Source organism: Phoxinus phoxinus (genome assembly GCF_949152265.1).
Source record: "Phoxinus phoxinus genome assembly, chromosome: 2".
Lineage (NCBI taxonomy): Eukaryota > Metazoa > Chordata > Actinopteri > Cypriniformes > Leuciscidae > Phoxinus > Phoxinus phoxinus.
The window spans coordinates 35617641-35636029 of record NC_136877.1 but is presented as its reverse complement, the minus strand read 5'-3'; the positions used below and the strand labels follow the sequence as shown (position 1 = coordinate 35636029).

The following is an 18389-nucleotide window of genomic DNA, read 5'->3' as shown; positions in this document are numbered from 1 at the left end:
GCGCATGCGATAGTTTCTTGTGAGCACATGAAAGTCTGTATATTTTTTTTTTGCAAAGGTCCCTTTAGGGCTCCGTTGACATGCATATTAATATTATTAAACATTATTTTGTTAATATAGTCCTGTTTTTTCCCTGATGTACTTAACATGTCTTTTAGTATGACTCATATACAATATTGTAGATGCTATATTTACGGTAGTATGACTACCACTAGTATGATTCACTAGTGAGGCTCAATTCAATAGTGTAGATGCAGGTATTTGCTGGAGAGAATGTGCTAATATTATTTTCAGATCTGTTAAGGAGAAAATACCGATATTTCTGTGCTTATTTTAATAAAAAAAGTATACTGCAAAAATATCAAGAATGAAAATATCAAGAATACCGTAATAGTGTCAGGTGGTCTCTCTTTTGTTCCACATAATCTCAGTGAAATTTTTCCATGTGTCCTGGTGTTTGACCTCACTAAAGCTAAAACTAAATCTCTCTTAGTCATGCTTAACCCAAAAAGGTTAATGGGCACTCCTGTGGGACTGAGGCACTGGTGTGCTCTCAAACCTCTGCCTGGTCACATTTCATACCGTTTTACTCTGTATAGTTTATAGTTAATCTGCACACCCAAGAGGTCCATTATAATAATCAATGAATCTCTCTTCAATAAGAACGTCCCTGTGCAATTACAAGGGACTTGCTAATCACTCAATTCACTTTCCATTTCTTCATTCCAAGCCATTTTAAGTGTTGAGTCCCCACTCCCAATCCTCTGTCTCAATTAGTGCTGTGGCCTAAAGGTTAAGGATCTGGGTGTCCTTCAGACCGAGCACCGGTTCAGGCCCGCGTGGGCTTAACCAAGAAACGGAGAGCAGTTACTAAGATTGCTATCCTACACAAAGCACTCAGATGCAGTTAATAAGGCCCTACTGTCCCTGCAATCAGTGTCCTGTAAACAAAAAGGGTCTGCTGAATGACAAAAAATTGCTTAATTAAGAAATCAAAGGCACTTACAACTGATCCTATTGTATGTTGTAGTTACCTAGAAAGCATATGGCTAATAACCTTCTCTTGTCTAGTGGCAAAGTGCCCATTCTAATTAAGCCTGACCTTTAACTCCGTTAATGCCGCCGATGGTCAGGCTAACAACGGCTGCCCTTTAGACCTCTGCGGGATCAGATGAGGGTTACTTAAGCAGATTGAGACTGAAAAAGGTCAGCAGGTAGTCATTGTAATGGCTCTTGTTTAGATTGTCACTTTGGATTGAATGATGTTTTATGCGGATTAAAATAGCACTGTTGCATTCGGATGCTTTTGGCTGCACAATATTTAATCTGTGTATCGAACTTGTTTACTGACAGTTATGTGCATGTGTTCGGATTAAAAAATTCATTGTGCCTTCTCTCCCCTTCTTCACGTCTCCCTCTCTCCTATTCCTGTCTCCCATCCCCCTCTTCCATTAGGTAATCACCGGTCACAAAGCTCAAATCACAGGATGCTCAATTTTGATCTCATTTGCACGCAGACCTTTTTGTGAGCTGGATGAACCACGATGTTTTGTAAATCACCTCACATTATGTTTAGATTCTCTGAAAATCTATTGCCGTGCCATCTGAGAGAGCTCCATGCACGCTCTCTCACTGTCTGTCTCTCTTTGCTTCTCACCCCCACTCTTGCTCTCCACGAGCATGTGCGCGTCTCTTTCTCTCCCTCCCTCTCCCTCGTCTCTCTCTCTTTTTTGTGCGTATATACATGCACACTTTTCCTCTCTCCTACCTCACACACAAACGCTCAGCTGCTGTCACTTGCCACTGGCTTCTGTCAGAGTTTCTCTCTGATTGTTTTCAGAACAGAAAGTGCTTCGCGAGGAGCGCGCAGAAACAATGTGTCGCTCCTGACCAACACTGTATGGATTAGTCGGCTATTCAGAGCACTAATGAGATTACAGAGTCACAACAGACATGGGTCCTAGCGGCATGGTACCTTTTGTCGCGCTTCTTGAGGAGTGTTTTCCTTGTCAGTCCCTCAGCACTGGAAATGGCGCTCTGAAAGTGACAGACGTGGACCCAGCGCAGGCGGATGCCAGGGAATAGACGCGCGCAAGCTCACCTATGTTGGTTTTGTGGCGGTAGTGGTGGACAATATGAAGTACCAGAAATACATAACAGTGATGCAGATGGCCATGGGAGTGACAGCCTCCAACAAAGACGACTGCATCCCTCCGAAGAGACAGCTGTGGTGAGTATAAACTGAACAGTTTGAGAAGTGAGTGAGTGAGTGAGTGTGGAATGGGAGGAGAGTGAAGTGTGACGTGCGCTGAGCTTTACAGCTGTTATGCTCTCTTTTGTTTGCCAAAGTGAGTTTTTGCTGTCTTTTTTCTCATGTTTTTGATTGTTTTTTTTCTGTACATATGACTTTTATTTTTGTCTCATTGATATGTTGATGCGCTCTCTCTCTCTCTCTCTCTCTCTCCGCACACTAGTGATTTGAATAATTTCTTCACTGTTATAACAAAAGCTTACATTTGGACCTATAAATAATGTTGTTGTTGCCGAATAATTGAGTTGGAGATGGTAAACATTATGCAAAATAATAGAATATTTTTGTAAGGATCTTTTCCTTTGCTTTGGGCTTGGTTATTTTTTAATTTTCATTCTCCAGTGCCTCCACACTGAATGCACTCAGACAGCTTATTAATCACATGGGTGCAGCCACTCAAATCCATTTAACAATTACCTCTCAGTGCATTTGTAACATTCTACCAAATGGAAGAGCAAAATTATAGACATTAGATAGATTTTACAGCGGTATGTGTTCATTATCTAAATTATATTTGTGTGGGCTGGTTGAATGGAGGTGGAAGCTGGTTAGTACTGAGTTCATAATATACTGTATACAGACCTTTCTATTTTTATGTTATATTTTACTTATTTTTAATTGTTCTTACTTAATCATTTTTAAAGATCCAGAACATTGCTGGTCCATTGGAACACCTGCTGGCATCAGAACCAGTGGATTGTGATTCCTCTATGATACAGAACATTCAGATTAAACCATGTTTTGTGTGTTATGCACACCCCCATTATTATGTACTGTTTTAATGGTTCAAAAATGTTATCTGTTATGGAATGCAGTGAGTAAATTAACTTTATATTGATGAATGTGTAAGGGAGGGAGGTGAATACTGTGAGGTGATCAAGAAAAAGGGATTTCATCCTGCACTTATCGGTTTCATTATATTGTTCCATAGTTTAAAAAAGAAATATTTATTAAATAGAATATATAAATATATATAAAATATATTATAATTTTTAAAATTATATATATATATATATAATAAACATTTTTTTACATGATTTGTGTGTTTTTTTATTTTTTCACTTGTGGTCTCCTCAAAAGACTCACAGGGTGTCATGAGTTGGCAGCCTCACCTCCCCATCAGCACAGCAGTTGTGTGCATTGGTAAAAGGAGATGGGCTTTTCATCAGAATTATGTTATATTATTGTCAAGATGGAGGCATCTGTCCAACCAGCTAGGTCACGGTTATTGGCCCTCTGCTGCTTCCTTCTCACACTGTGCAGACGGTAAGCGAACGTGTTGACAGTGTATTATGACCGTTGTATTGCACCCTCCCAGATGTCTGTTGCATCTTGCAAGCCATTGTTCTCCCAGCTGCTTAATGATGCATGAACTCACCCAGAAACATCATGCCCCAAACTGAGAGGGCACGTGGCCCCTCACGGTTTTGAGCAGAGTGCAACTTAAAAAAATTAAATGTACATAAATATATATACCGGTAATGTACAAAAACGTTTGCCTGAAACGCCAAAGCAATAAATCACAAATTTGCTTGTCTAAATTTGATTCAGCCATCCTCAAGCTTGAATCTCAAAAGCAAGACTTTTCCCCCCTAAGGAACAAAGTGTTAGTTTAAACCCAGGACCCCTTTTACACTAAACAATGAATGTAGCTTTAGACTATCCCGTGTTACAAAGAAACACAAAATACACATTTTCGTCATTGACACTTAGTCAGACAGTATAACTGAGTGATATGTCATGTTTTACCTGTCTTTCGGAGCAAGTGCACAATGTTGAGACCAATCGTGTTCTGATTAATGCATAAACATGCTGCACAAAGCCCAGCTACAATCACATTATCTAGGTCTGTTAGTCTGACTTCACAAAAACGGGACTGGTACAATTTCAGTCTGACTGCAGGTGTCATTTTTTTGCTTTTTAGACAGACTGAAATACAACTTTTAGAGTGCACATAAACACATTTTAAAATAGATTTAGTGTCACAGTTTCAGTTTCCTGCAGTAGACACAAGAGAGAATCTCAGCACTGACTGACACTGATTGCTCTCCAGCTCCTCACTGTTGTCGTTTTCTTTAGACGTTTGGTCAGGGTAAAATAGCTGTGTTTCTCTGTTTGTTTTTGACACGCACATGTTTCCACTCTGCCGTGAGATTGTAATCTCCTTTCAGATGCTTTATGGCACTGTGGGAGACAGATTACACTGGGTTTACTGACTCATGTCTGCCTCATCCCTGCCTTACAGCTCTTGCTCCTCTGCCTCCCACGGCCTCCTCATGTGGAGTATTTGAGGGGTTGTAGGGAATATTCTGCTTGGAGGTGGGGGTGAATTGGGATTTATCTATTGGGCAGATCAGAAAAAGAGCGGGAAATGTGGAATTGGGATAGTTATATAGAGGAGTGGTAGCAAACATTTTTTTTGACATAATGTTAATGCACAGTTATATTTTTGTTGTGAAGTCAATGTGACACATTTTTTCTCACTGTTCTCTTTTAGCCATCAGGTTTTACTCATGATTTCAATCTGTTTAGTTCTACAGCACAACACTGCGTCCTACTTTATGACTTTCAGACCATAGCACTACCTTAACTTCTTAGTCATGACTCCTTTATGAAACCTGCCCACAGGGAGGGATGATAACATACGGCCTTAGAGTTTTTGCCTAGACAAGTATGACCCCTCTGATCCTTGAGTCAGAGATCTGCTTTCAGCTGGGTTGACTCATAGTACTCACCATATTGACCTGCAGGATAAAAACATCACGCAGTTGTTCACCAAGCTGAAGAAGCAACCTGAGGGCAATGTTTAGTCATAGCAGCAGGAAGTGTCCTGCTTCTATAACACTGTTCTGCAGGCCTCTATCATGTAAGACGTTCCACAGAAACAACGCAAATTTACATGATCTTCAAAAGTTTGATTTTAGTCGGACTAAACTAATAATTAATCTTTCCATATACCAGTCAGATTTTGTGAATTCAGACTAAAAAACTCTCTAGCGTGTCCAAAAAGAAAAAAATTTGGGGTCAGTTACAAGTTTTTCCCCCTGCATTTTTTGCTTGGCCAGGGGTGATTTGTGACATGTATTTAATCCTTTAAATATACTATTATACATGAGTTTGATCCCCAGAGACAAAAATAATACCTTTAACGTACTATAAGTTGCTTTTGAGTAGAAGTACCTGGCAAGTGAGTTAATGTAAATTGTTCTTCTCCACATCAGTGCTTTTTGTCCTTATGGTTTTGCCTTTTTTATTTAATAAAAATTGTGGCTAGACGAATATTTGGCTTTAGGTGCGAGTGCCAGGTCGTGTTTGTGTACCGCTCTAGCAGTCAGGATGGGTGGACGGTGGGAGACACTAAGCATGGGCCTGTGACCGTTGTACTGTCATGTTTGATACACGTCTATATCCCTAATCTCCCTCTCCATCTGTCGAAGCTGTCTGGCCCACCTAATCAGCATGTCGCTTCCTGTTCTTCTCCTGGTCATCTCATGTCAAAGGTCCACTGCTAAGATTATTTACAGTTATCCCATCAATGTGACCTCCCACACAAACACACAGATTTTCACATGCTTATAATTTTATACTTGCTGTAATGTTTCTTGCTTGGTAGTCTTACTTTCTAAAACTCTTTGGTGGTATTAATCTAGTTGTCATGTTTACATGGTCATCTTAAAGAAGGCAGGGAGAAGGCAAAGAATGGTGAAAGACTGACATACTGTCCTGTTTGTCCAGGGCACATGAACCTGTGCAGTGTTAATGGTATTCAGGGATCAGTGTTGCAGATTAACCTCTGAACGACGGGTAAAGAGGAGGAATCATTACTGAAGGGCTACTTAGACTAAAGCCGTGTGCTGAGTCTGTATCTCTTCTTCTTTGTTTAGATCATGATCTCTGTGCAGAAGTTCCAAGGTGCTTCCTCCGCTTGAGTTGCTTCTCTTGAAGTCAGTAAAGGAGGTTCACCAAAGACTGAGGTGTCAAGTTTTAAGAATTTAGATGCATTTGCAGATTTACTTTGACCCTTGATGTCTTTGGTAAGTTGCACTTGATTGCTCTGCAGAAAGCCTACAGCTCTTCGTGCCAGGAATGGCTATAGAGCACAATGTCACATGAGACTGTTAGGAAACACCTTGTTACTGAGCCCCTGAATGCTGGGACATTGCTTAAAGGTGCATTGTGTAATATTTAGGAGGATCTGTTGACAGAAATGCAATATCATATACATAACTATGTTTTCAGTGGTGTATAAAGACCTTAAATAATGAACCGTTATGTTTTTGTTACCTTAGAATGAACCATTTCTACATACACCGCGGGTCCCATTACATTGAAATAGCCATTTTGCACCACCATGATTCTACAGCCATAAACGAACAAGCGTGTTTCGTCACTATGTTGTTCTTCGTGCAAAGTAGCTAGCTAAAGTCAGAATGCTAATTTATGCTGGCAGGCCAGTAGTTGGCGATGTCACTTTGTAATGGAAAACTGAACACGTAATACGCATGCGCACGACATCACGGTTTTTACAAATTTGTGTTTTTGTAGTATACACAAAGACTATAACGGTATCGGTTTTTATAAACTTGCAATTTGAATCCCTTTTTCAAAAGTTTGTGTTTTTAGGCTCCCAAAATATTGTGTAAACTGTCTAAGTCGTGCAGTTTAGCCTTAAATTTCTCAGCTCGCGTCGCGACCAGCAAACGGGCGCCGTCTTGTATTCGCTCATATCAGGTGCTGTGTACATCATGTGCTGTTCTGATACAAATACATCAAAGCTCCTTGCCCTCACCTTGGCATCCTATTGAATGAATATATCCTAACAAGGTGTCACAATCACTGAACTGAGTAATGGATCTACATTGTGCAAGGTCTCTGCTCTTCCGACCATGCAATGTCATGCTGCGTGGCCTTGCTAGGTTATCTGTTTACGCTGAACCCTCACATGAGCACATGGCCTCTGTTGGAGCATGTTCCGCTTTACATGAGTTACCGCACATCCTGGGCAGTGGGCTATTTTAAACGTATACATGACTATAAATATGATTCTGTATCAATATATTGATATTGATTATGAGCCAGTCAGATTTAGTTTTGTCTCATAGCATGTAAGCATCCTGTGTTGATTCATATCAGATATACAGTACATACAACTAATTTGTTTACTTTTAGCAAATGTATATTGTTTATTCATACATTATTACATATTTAAATAAAAGACTGAGATTGTTATAATTTATAATACTTTTTATACGATTATTAATTGTATGTATATGATATTAAATGTAGTAAAAAATTTATTAAAATATATATTATATATTAAATATATTTGTGTGAATATTTTAAATATATGAATTAAAATAAAAAATACACATTTAACACATTCATTAATAATTAGTTAATTTGTTATTTAATGAAATTGAATTAATTTAAATATAAATTAATATTATTTCTTATATATTTAAAAATATTTACTATACACAGACATAAACAAATATATATTATTCAGTGTATGTGTGTGGTACAGTAATCAGTGTTTGCCAGATCTCCCAGTGCCAGTGACCTGTTAAAACACTCACACTGAGCTAGAAGAATCGCTATTTCTAGGGCGAGACTTCATGCAACATTCATGAAGCTCACCTCTTTGAGTCGTCGTGAGGAGTGTTTTTCCTTTTGAAGGAAATGCTCTGTTTGCTGTGAAGTTGAGAGGGGTGGATAAACAGGGCAGACTGCTTAATATTTTAGTGCATTACTCTTAAGGGCCAAGGAAAGGACACTACAGCAGCCGCAGCTTAGACATTTTTCACTTTGCACCGTAATGTTAGAGCCCCAAAGCGTGTGATAAATGCTCAGCATTTTACGGTGTATTTTTACCCAACACTACTCCTGTTTGGGGATTTGCTCTCTGGCCTTCTCTTACTTTGCACCTTGTCGTAACCAGACGTGATAAAGCAACAAGTGATAAAAGGTTCCTCTTCCTTGTTAATCTGAGTTTTTGTTCAACTTTTCAAATTTTTTAATGCCAGGGACCTCAAGGAATTTCTAAAATATAAAGACAGCTATATATGTTTTCAGCTATATACAGACCTAATTATGCAGACCTATTTGTGAAATTATAAGACAATATGTTTCCAAAATTAAATGATTAGGTTTTGTATGTCATTGTACGAAAGCTAAAATAAATTATATATTTTTTAAATATATTTTATTATATCGTAACCGATCTTATATAGAAACATTTTCAATGCTGTTTTTTATCTTTGAAGTAGTAGTTTGATTGGCTTTCTAACAGTTACACCACGTCTACACCGGAGCAGGAAGAAGCTGTCCACACTGGATGCAACAAAGTGACCATTGTAAATCCATTTGTTCTTCATATCAGAAGAATTGTGTTCGCTAGGCATCAGTTTACTGTCAGAAATTTGTTGTGCCGTGTCACTGATTTCGCATTGCACCGCTAACATCTGGTGTAGACACGGTGCTATACTTGTGTTACTGTATGTGAATCCATTATGAATTATTGTACCGGTAGTTAAATTTTTCCACTCTTGTACTGCAGAAGGTTTAAGCTTCCTTCTGCCTAGTACAGTGTGTGAATGAGTCCCCAGAATGACAGAGAAAGTGTGTGTTTGTGTGTGTGTGAGAGAGAGAGATGAGAAAAGGGAGAGAGTGAGCTTGGTGGCAACAGAAGCTGGTCCAGATTGAATGCGGTGCTCTTGGGTTTAGTGCAAATCCTCTAGGGATCGTGGGCAGTGTGGAGGTCACAGGAGAGAAGCCCAGCTCTGGTGCTCTGCCTGCCAATCAGAGGGATTCACAGCAGCAAATGGGATCCAAGGCTCTCACTTTGGCCAGACTGCTCTCTGGTTTGGGGAATGAATTGTTGAGCATGCTTTGCCAGGAAGCAAGAGAGCACGTGTATCAGCCAGACCACCATGTAAAAATGAGAGGAAACGGACAGCAGGACCTCTGTCACTCCGCCTGTCTGCCCTTTGGGAAAAGAAGCTGGCTATAGAGAAGATGGATCGTGAAAATCCAAAATTGCAGTGGGCTATTTGTTTGGGTTTCGTTTTTCTGTTCAAAAACCACTTAAATAACATCTGGCCCACATGTAGAGAGACCTAACACATTTATTTTTATTTGTAATTATATTTAAAATATTTCAATAATGGTAAAGCTGTCTCTGCCAACAACTGAACAGAAATATGCAATATATATATATATATAGTAGTATTGTCATGCTGTATAATAGTTAGTTTTTAGATTTTTTTTACTCTTTTATGTAATCAAATAGAGAAAAGCAAGTCAGATGCTCATAAATCAGATAAATGTAGTTCAAGCAAATATTTGTCTTTATTGAAAGGCATCCATAGACTTGTGTACAACATGGATCCTCAATGCTTTATTTTTTTTGTGGAGCTTTGCTGTGGAGCAGTTATAAGGATTTCCTAATGAGATTCTCCTGTTCTCATGGTGTGTGTGTGCACTTCAGACACTCTTGTCTCTATAGTTTTGACAAGAGACAGCAGTAGGAAAATCAAACTGAAAGGTGATACTCATTCCTAAAGGCTGCAGGGGTTACATAAATCACCCAATGACAGGACTAAAACAAATCTCCCTCTGGCTTTTCCCTCAGGATCGCCTGCTTACAGTAGCTCTATGGATTTTGGCCCAAACTGAAAAAGTAGGAGAGAGAATTGTTACTCTTATATGATATTTTGTTCTCTAAAATAGATATAGATTTTTTTGGAAAAATCGTAAGTCTGATCATTTGGAAAAGTAATAGCACACTCCTCATTGATAAGACCTCATTCATGTCCTTAGCAGTTTGCACAAACAGTGCTGCATGCTCTTACGCACCAAAATGTAATGCTTAGGATTAGCGGTTGTTTAAATCCCTTACCTTAAGTATGAGCAGTAGTAATAGTGATGCCTTGCCTTAGCAAGCTCCACTAATTATGGAGACAGCGATTTTTATGGGAGTATTAAAGCTATCATGAGCAATATGTCCCGAGGGTTTAATTGCTCCTTGCACTAATTCACGCTGGCAGGCACCTCCTGTGAGAGAAGAGAGATCCATATGGGTGTGAGAAACATTTCTCAAATCTTTGATGCATGCACATTATACAGGGTTTAATACAGAGTCTTACACAGAGTTTAAAAAAAAAAACAGTCAAGCTATCCTAGTGGTGAGAGTAGAGTTGCGTAAGAACCTTTTATGATAAGCTTTGCTTTTAGTTGGGCGAATTAGGGTAATCAGGGACTAGTGATGACACCTAAGCTCTGATGTGTACAGTTCTTGCACCATCAAAAAAATTGCAGAAGATGTGCCTAATTTACACTGTGAAATCTTATGACTACACTAATAACTTGCAGTTAGGTAGGCATTCCTGTACATTCTTTGGGAATGCATGAACTGATAAAATGCACGCTACTGTTCACAAGTTTGTGGTGGTATTTGTTTTATCGTTTTTGAAAGAAGTCTCTTATGTTCACATAGGCTGCATTATTTGATAAAATATACAGTAAAACAGTAATATTGCGAAATATTATTAGACTTAATCTATTTTAATATCATGGCTATTTTCGGTGATGGCAAAGCTGAATTTTGAGCTCCATTATTCCAGTGTTCAGTGTCACATGATCCTTCAGAAATCATTATAATATGATTTGGTGCTCAAGAAACATATCTTATCATTATCAATGTTGAAAACAGTTGTGCTGGTAGAAATGTTCATGAATAGAAAGTTCAAAAGAACAGTGTTTATTTGAAAAATAAATATTTTTTTAAATATTCTAAATGTATTTTACTGCATGCCGTATGATCATGTGCTAATGTCTGTCCACGGCAGGGTGCCACCTGGATCAGATGCCCCTGCTGCCTCTGCTGCGACGGCACCTGCTGCGGCTGCGAGTCAGGGCAAACCATCACTGCGCAGGATCAAGGGCCGCATCCACAGAAGCAAGAGCCTAGACAGCATAGATCTACTGGACTGCAATGTGAGTCGTTTCAGTGCATGCAGAGATGATGTCATTCAGTCGTTTGTTTTTCACAGGCGGAGTGGGAACTTCTATTGAGCCTGTGCTGAGAAAGTGTCATCAGCTTAGCTTGTTCGTGATGGAATAATTGAGTTATAATTGCCTCCATTTTGCTTTATGAATATTGCAAACTATAGAAGGATTGCGATGGGGGCTTCTGATTTTCATGTGCATTTATGTAATCCCGATACTGTCACGCAGATCAAATGCATCTTTTACTGTCCACTGTTCAAATGTAATCTCGAAACCTAAAGTTACCATAACCAAATCTGTCTTGAAATAATCCTGCATTTCATTTAAATTGTGGCAAAGTGACACTTAAAGTAACAGTTAATCCAAAAATGAACATTTTGCAATTCATTTACTCACCCTCATGTCGTTCTAAACCTGAAAGACAATTACAAAAAATGGGAACTGAGGCCTTCAAACCGAAAAAAGCTCTATAAAAATATAAAATATGTGCTCCATACGACTATAGTTCACAAAGTTTAAGTCTTCTAAAGTTTTGCGCAAGCTTTGGAAGACGTGCAAACTAAAATGTAAGTAGTTATTTCTGATACTCCTCCCCTCCGTGGGCTGTGAACAGATCGAGTCAGCGAGAATCAGTCCAACGTGTGAACTGGATCAACTGATTCATAAAAAAATATATATATACTGTACTCAAAAAAGGATTTGTTTACAACTGAGACAATGCTACATCTCTCATGAACTTTCATGGGCATGATAAATAGAGAAAGGAATTTCAATTTAGGATTCAGTGAATAATGTTCCCCACAAAAAGTTGTCTTATCGCTTCAGAAAACTTTGAATATAGTGCATGTGGATGACTTTTATGATTGTTTTAGGATGCTTTTGCATGCTTTTTGAAGCTTGACAGCCTTTGTAATAATATGGACAAAAGTCACCAGTGACAATCTTTATATATATATTTCTCCTTATTTGTGCTTCAGAAAAAAGAAAAAGGCACACGATTTGGAACAACACGGGTAAATAAAAAACGGCAGAACATTTATTTTTGGGCAAACTGTTTATATAAAGCAATCTTAAAATAATCCATCCTAACCTGAATATAAGTGTTTGATCATGACTGTGTTGTCAGTGTACTCACTGTTTCCGTGTCCCGAGGTGCTGTGAAATATAGATGTAGATGGAAATTCTTTCTTATTCTTCCCTCCTGAGAATTGCTTAACACGAGAGTCTAGTTTTTGTATTCAATTTGAGATGTTCACTTGTATCAGAACAAAGCATGACATAGCACCGCATCGTTCTATAATTTACGGCTACATGTCTAAATTAAATGGAGTGGGGAAAATGGCTTCTGGACATAACTGACCTCGCCACCGTTAACATGCCACCAGCTCACGGACTCTATCTTGCACCAGTCCATCAGGTCTGCATGACATCAAATCTCATGAATTGTTTACAGTGTTTATTCGGCATTAGGTCACCAGCACTCTGCCCACATCAATCAGTAACGATTAGTCTATTTAGCTTAAGACCTTTTTATTGATCCAAGACAACAATAGACATTTCAGTGGAGTGGAGTTCATTTGTAGCCCTGCATTGTACTACTAAATAATGTAAAATATATTTAAATGTACATTTCTCTGTATTCACTGTCGTCTTTATCTTCCTTTACTGGCAGAGACATTATCATGATGCTGTTGGGTTTACAGACTCCAAGAATAACAGTCCTGAGGACCCAGAGTGTCATGTTAGGCTGTTTAAATTTGATTAGGCAATAGAACAAAATGCATTGGACAGATTTTCTTTTATATGCTTTAGCCCGAAGCACAGGCTGACAGACAGCAGCACAGTAGGTGGCATGTCCCCATTCATATTCCCAACTGCCAGATGATATCAGATTACCTCTTTGATCATGTGATCTGCAAAGCAAAAGTGTGAGTCACGTGAGCATGTGCAGAACTTGCTGACGTCAGAGATGTGGAGGAGTGGTGCTATTAAGCACCAGAGGCATATGTCTGTGTGTATGTGTTTGTGAACATGCTGTATTTGCATGTGTGTGTGTGTGGATGTGTGAGATCCCACACCATTAACAGATGAGTTAAATCGAGCTGCCAGTAAAAGTGTCATACATGTGACCCAGAGCAGACAATTGTTCAAAGAGATCCGAGTAGGGTTTCACTCTGAAAAACTTAAAAACATTCCATATGTCGGAGCTGAGTGGTTTGTTTTAGTGAAAAATTAGAAGAGTAATCTCACAAATTAAACGGGTAAGCCGCTTGATTCAAGCCCTAAAAACCATGATATCCCCGTGAATCTGCGGTGAGCTGAAAGCCGCTTGCCTGGCCCTGGTCATCTCATGTGCACTTACAAAAGAGAGTTGTGTAGGGGGAGGGAGGTCTCTCTGGCAGCAATACCACCAGTTTTGGAAATCCAGCGTTGGGCTAATGCACTGCAATAGTGTTTTAAAAGAGCTGCGACACAAACATTCGTTTTAGATCATATTTATGACTCTGACTTCTTTATCTTAAACGATGTACCTGTTATCATTCACAGTTTAACTAAGAATGCCTTTTCAGTTTCTGAATTTGAATTGAGGTAGTGAGGTTGTGTTTTAAATTTGAATGTTAGGAAGTAAAATTAAAACTAACTGAAATGAATATGAATGTATTTTTAACTACAAGAGCAAAGTTTGTCTAGTTTTTTAATGTTTGAAAGTTTTGAAGTATGTCTATGAAGATCTGGGCCCGTACTCATAAAAAATCTTAATGCAAAAAAGAAAAAAGTAATTCAGAAAGCATCTTAACCCTTAAAAGAGGTCTTAAGGTCAAAATTGTTAGGAGTACGGACGAGGACTTTTAAGAGGCTTAAGAGTTTCTTTAGCAGAGGAGAAAATTACAGAAAGACAAAGAGGGAGAAGAAATGTGTTGCAGACAATGGATGACAGTGAGTTAATAAGACACTATAGATTATATCGTGCAGGGATCATGTTTGTGACGGATCTTATTAGAGACACGCTAACATCTCAGACACAGTGAAGAATGCCATAGAGACCAGAAATTTAAGTAATCAGGCATTAAGATAGTTGGCAACTGGGAAAATGCAACAATGCAGCAGTGATGATTTGGGTCTGTCACAACCTTCTGTAAGCAGAGTGATCACACAAACAAGTACAGCACCTTCAGAACCTCGTATTGTATCGCAGTTCATTTAGTTTCCACTGGACATTCCCACCTTGCAGGCTCAAACAACTGCATTTATGAATATAGGAGACTTTCCTGGTGCGCACAATCAGGAGGAATGAACCGTTAATAATTTATTATTAGCCGCTATAAGCTCCCACGTCTGCTTCTTGCCCCGTGGTGTGACACCCGGCCCGAATTTTCTTTTAAGGATGGCCTTGTGTTCATCCACTAACTGGGCTAACAGTAAACGCTGTTCCTCTGTCCAGTTGGGCTTTCTCATCCTTCTTGTTTTTTATTCCTACATTAAAACCAACATTCAAACCACCATTTAAATAGACAGCAATCAGTGTAACTGGAAAGAGTGGAAAATGTTTTACATTCTAAACCAATCAAATGCCTTATAGGAAATTATCAGCATGGTAAAAAAAAAAAAAAGGATTCATATACACACACATATATATATATATATATAATGCGTGTGTGAGTAGACCCTATACTTAAAATCGCTTTTTTTTTTCTCTTCTTACAACCAACCAATCACAGTCTTCAAAAAATTGTCATACATAGCAACGGGGTCAGCTCCGCCTCCTCACTAAGCGTTTGAACGTTTTTGTCTTTTCCCTGCTCAGAGTTGCTCTCAGATCGGTCCTGAATCGCTCTTAAGCTAAGACTCCTATGTAGACGTTTTTTAAGCTAAATTAGAAGCTTTCTGAGAGGATTCTTAGAATATTTAAGGCCCTGAAGTTTAAATGTTTATAGTCAGGTATTGTAGGTAGGGATAAATAGACAGATAGATATGTCAGGTGGGTTAGTAGATAGAGGGGTAGATGGGTAGGGAAGGAGATTGATGGGGTAGACGGGTCGGTAGGTTGATGGATAGGTACACTGGTAGATAGATGGGTGGGTAGGTAGATAAGTAGGTTACATTTACATTTAATCATTTAGCAATAGAAGCAATCAAACCAACAATAGGGCAACAACATGCAAGTGCTGTGACTAGACCCAGTTATTCTAGCACAGTACGCGTAGGTGAGAGACTGGCGAAGGGAGGATTCTGAGTAAAATAACCTTAAATGGCTTACTGTAGCTACTGCTTTCAGTACACATGAAGAGCGATCACACAACCACAGATTTGTAAGATATTTAAAATACTAAGATGAAAGGCAGGTGGCTGCAGCCCCCATAAAAAGGACGTACAGTACCAACACCTGTACATGCGATTACTTTATCCAGATGGCCACTCTGTCTATTCTCTTAGGGATGCCTAGGTGCTTGATGTAGTCTTTAGTCATTTGCTTTAGCCATTTGTGGAGTAATTAACCTCTCCTCCCCAGAGCTTCGGCAACTGCCACCGCTTTTGTTGGAGTGATTTTTCCCTGTTGACATGTAATTGCTGCATCGACCAAGATAGTTGGTCCGTATGTGCCTGTGTGTATGTGTACACGTGTGTGAGTGTTCTGATAGAGGGGCAACCCTAAAGTGACAGTCGGCAGCCTGTACGTGAGGAGACTTTATAGTAGCTAAATTTAGAAATGGTCTCATTCCAGTTCACATAAGTTAATTCATTATTGATGTGAAGGATGTAGATGGGGCTGATGGCCAGGGAAATTTAAAGCCTGTCTGGCCTCTAATCCAGGACTGCTCAAGTGAATAACTACAGATGACCGATCATAAAGCTAATGATGGAATGGGGAATATGTCACGCATACCAGGCTGAGAGCACTTATTTGGATGATAAAGATCAATACTAAGCTTTTCTCACTGAAAGAGGAAATGATGCTATATTATGATAATAACATCCCTGAATCATCTTATACATTATGCAGCATATGCTACACATGCTGAGATGTGACACATGCTGAGAATGAATGAGTGTGGTAATAGGATTTTTTTTTTCCAGGCATGAATAGAAGTCAGTTAAATGGCTTAAGCAACAGCTTTTTGTTTCTCACCCCATTAGCATGAATTGCTTGATAAATCACATCTTTTTTTATATATTGTCGTTCAAAAGTTTGGGATTGTTACTTTTGTTGTTGTTGAAAAAGTACCATAATACTTTTTATTTTGCAAGTTTGCATTAAATTGGTCAAAAGTGACAGTAAAGATTTCTACGTTGGTGCTAACTTCCTATTCATCAAAGAATTCTGAAAAAAAAAATCATCATAGCTTCCACAAAAATATTAAGGAGCACAACTGTGTTTACCATTGAAAATAAGCCGAAATGTTTCTTGAGCAGCAAATTAGTTTATTAGAATGATTTCTGAAGGACTGGAATCATGACTGTGGAAAATGTAACTTTGCCATCACAGGAATAAATTACATAAAAGTGCATTATAAATTATAATAATATTTTACAATATTATCTATTTACTCTATTTTTAATCAAATAAATGCAGCCTTAAAGACTTAAAATATCTCACAGACCCAAAACCTTTAAAAGGTAGTGTAGTTCGCTAAAGGGAGAGTTTTCTGTTGGCTAACCTTACAGGTTCATCTGGGAACTGCTGATTGGCTTCCATTGATGGCCAGATCTCTTCCTGTTCCACTTTATCCACCCCTGATGGGTTACTTTGTAGTATTCCCTCAAGACAAATAGAGTATTTCTAACTAAAAAGAAAATCACTTTTTTGTCAGAAGTGTGTGGGGAATTTTGGCTTATGGCCTGAGCTTAATGGAAAAGAGGGAAATTCCCTTTGCAGGAATAGGGATGAGTGTGCCAAGCTAATTTGACAGTGATGTAGAATCAACGGGAGATGTGTAAAGGTAATAAAACTGCAAACGGTCATCAGAGAGTTGAAGAAGATTAAAAAATGTGGGAAGCTAAGACGGAGTATTTGTGTGAGAAAGAAGTAGTGTCTCTATCTCTCTCTGTGTGTGTGTGTGTGCGCGCGTGTGTGTGTGCGCGTGTGTGTGTGAGAGAGAGAGAGAGATAAATAAATACGATAAAAATAAGAGTATTTGGATGTAAGGGTAGTACTGTCTGTGGCATCAATCATGTATCACTTCAAAAGACAGCCTCCACATGGGATCAACACATCACCATCCTCATGTCAAGGGTGGCCTGCATGTTTTGACTGCAGAATTTTAAGTGGATGAAAGCTAAACATGGAAATGAAGACACACACACACACACACACACACACACACTTTACATCTTTACATAGGCTAGATGTGGTCAAAATGTGCAAAGCTTTCCAATGGCTGGCGTCATTATATGCTAGTTTTTGTCCCATTATTATTAATAACTTTATTAGGAAAGAAAAATGCTCTCTGAGGAGAGATCCCGATAAGGACTGTCAAACAGAGGCCATGATTAATTATTCAGAGCAAACCACCAACTCCTTCATCTGTCTTTAAATGCAAAATAGCTTCTGAATTATGTGGGACAAAAGAACATGGATCAATAATTTAGAACAGCCTACTGTGGCTGAGGAAGAGATCGGGTTGAGATGCTCACTGAGAGACATGAGAGGTTGAGTCGTTGGCCTGCTCTTCTCTGGCTTTGTCAAATGTAATCAACCATTTCTCCTCACAGGTTTCATGCTTTAATAATAACTGTTATGAAGTTTGCATTAAGTATCATGTACTGAGACATTTACAATCCTAAAATAGCTCTAGGATTTTCAGTTTGTATCACTCCACTGGTCCGTGTTTCGGTGATACAGACCGATGGTAAGCCTGCAGGTTACATCTTTACACCAGTTGGTGGCTACCAGTGTTGGGAATAACGGCGCTATAAATAAACGGCGTTACTAACGGCGTTATATTTTTCAGTAACGAGTAATCTAACTAATTACTGTTTCCTCCATTACAACGCAGTTACCGTTACTGACAAAAAAATGCGCCGTTACTATAATTGAGTTCACTGAAGCGGTTTTCGTCTGATCGGGCTCTCT

At 38.9% G+C, this 18389-nt stretch overlaps 1 protein-coding gene across 13 annotated transcripts in view; it reads left to right on the top strand.

The window, feature by feature from the left end:
* The window catches only part of tjp1a (tight junction protein 1a), a 143057-nt gene that overhangs the window by 20881 nt on the left and 103787 nt on the right, over positions 1–18389 (top strand). For 10 of the 13 annotated variants that reach the window (XM_079584266.1, XM_079584276.1, XM_079584275.1 and 7 more), the window contains exons 1-2: positions 1769–2230; positions 11158–11305. In XM_079584266.1, the coding sequence (XP_079440392.1) occupies positions 2136–2230; positions 11158–11305 (243 nt within the window). In that variant the 5' untranslated portion in view covers positions 1769–2135. Of the gene's footprint in view, positions 1–1715; positions 2231–11157; positions 11306–18389 lie in introns of those variants that run through there. The other 3 variants (XM_079584260.1, XM_079584264.1, XM_079584269.1) reach the window with 3 other exon arrangements.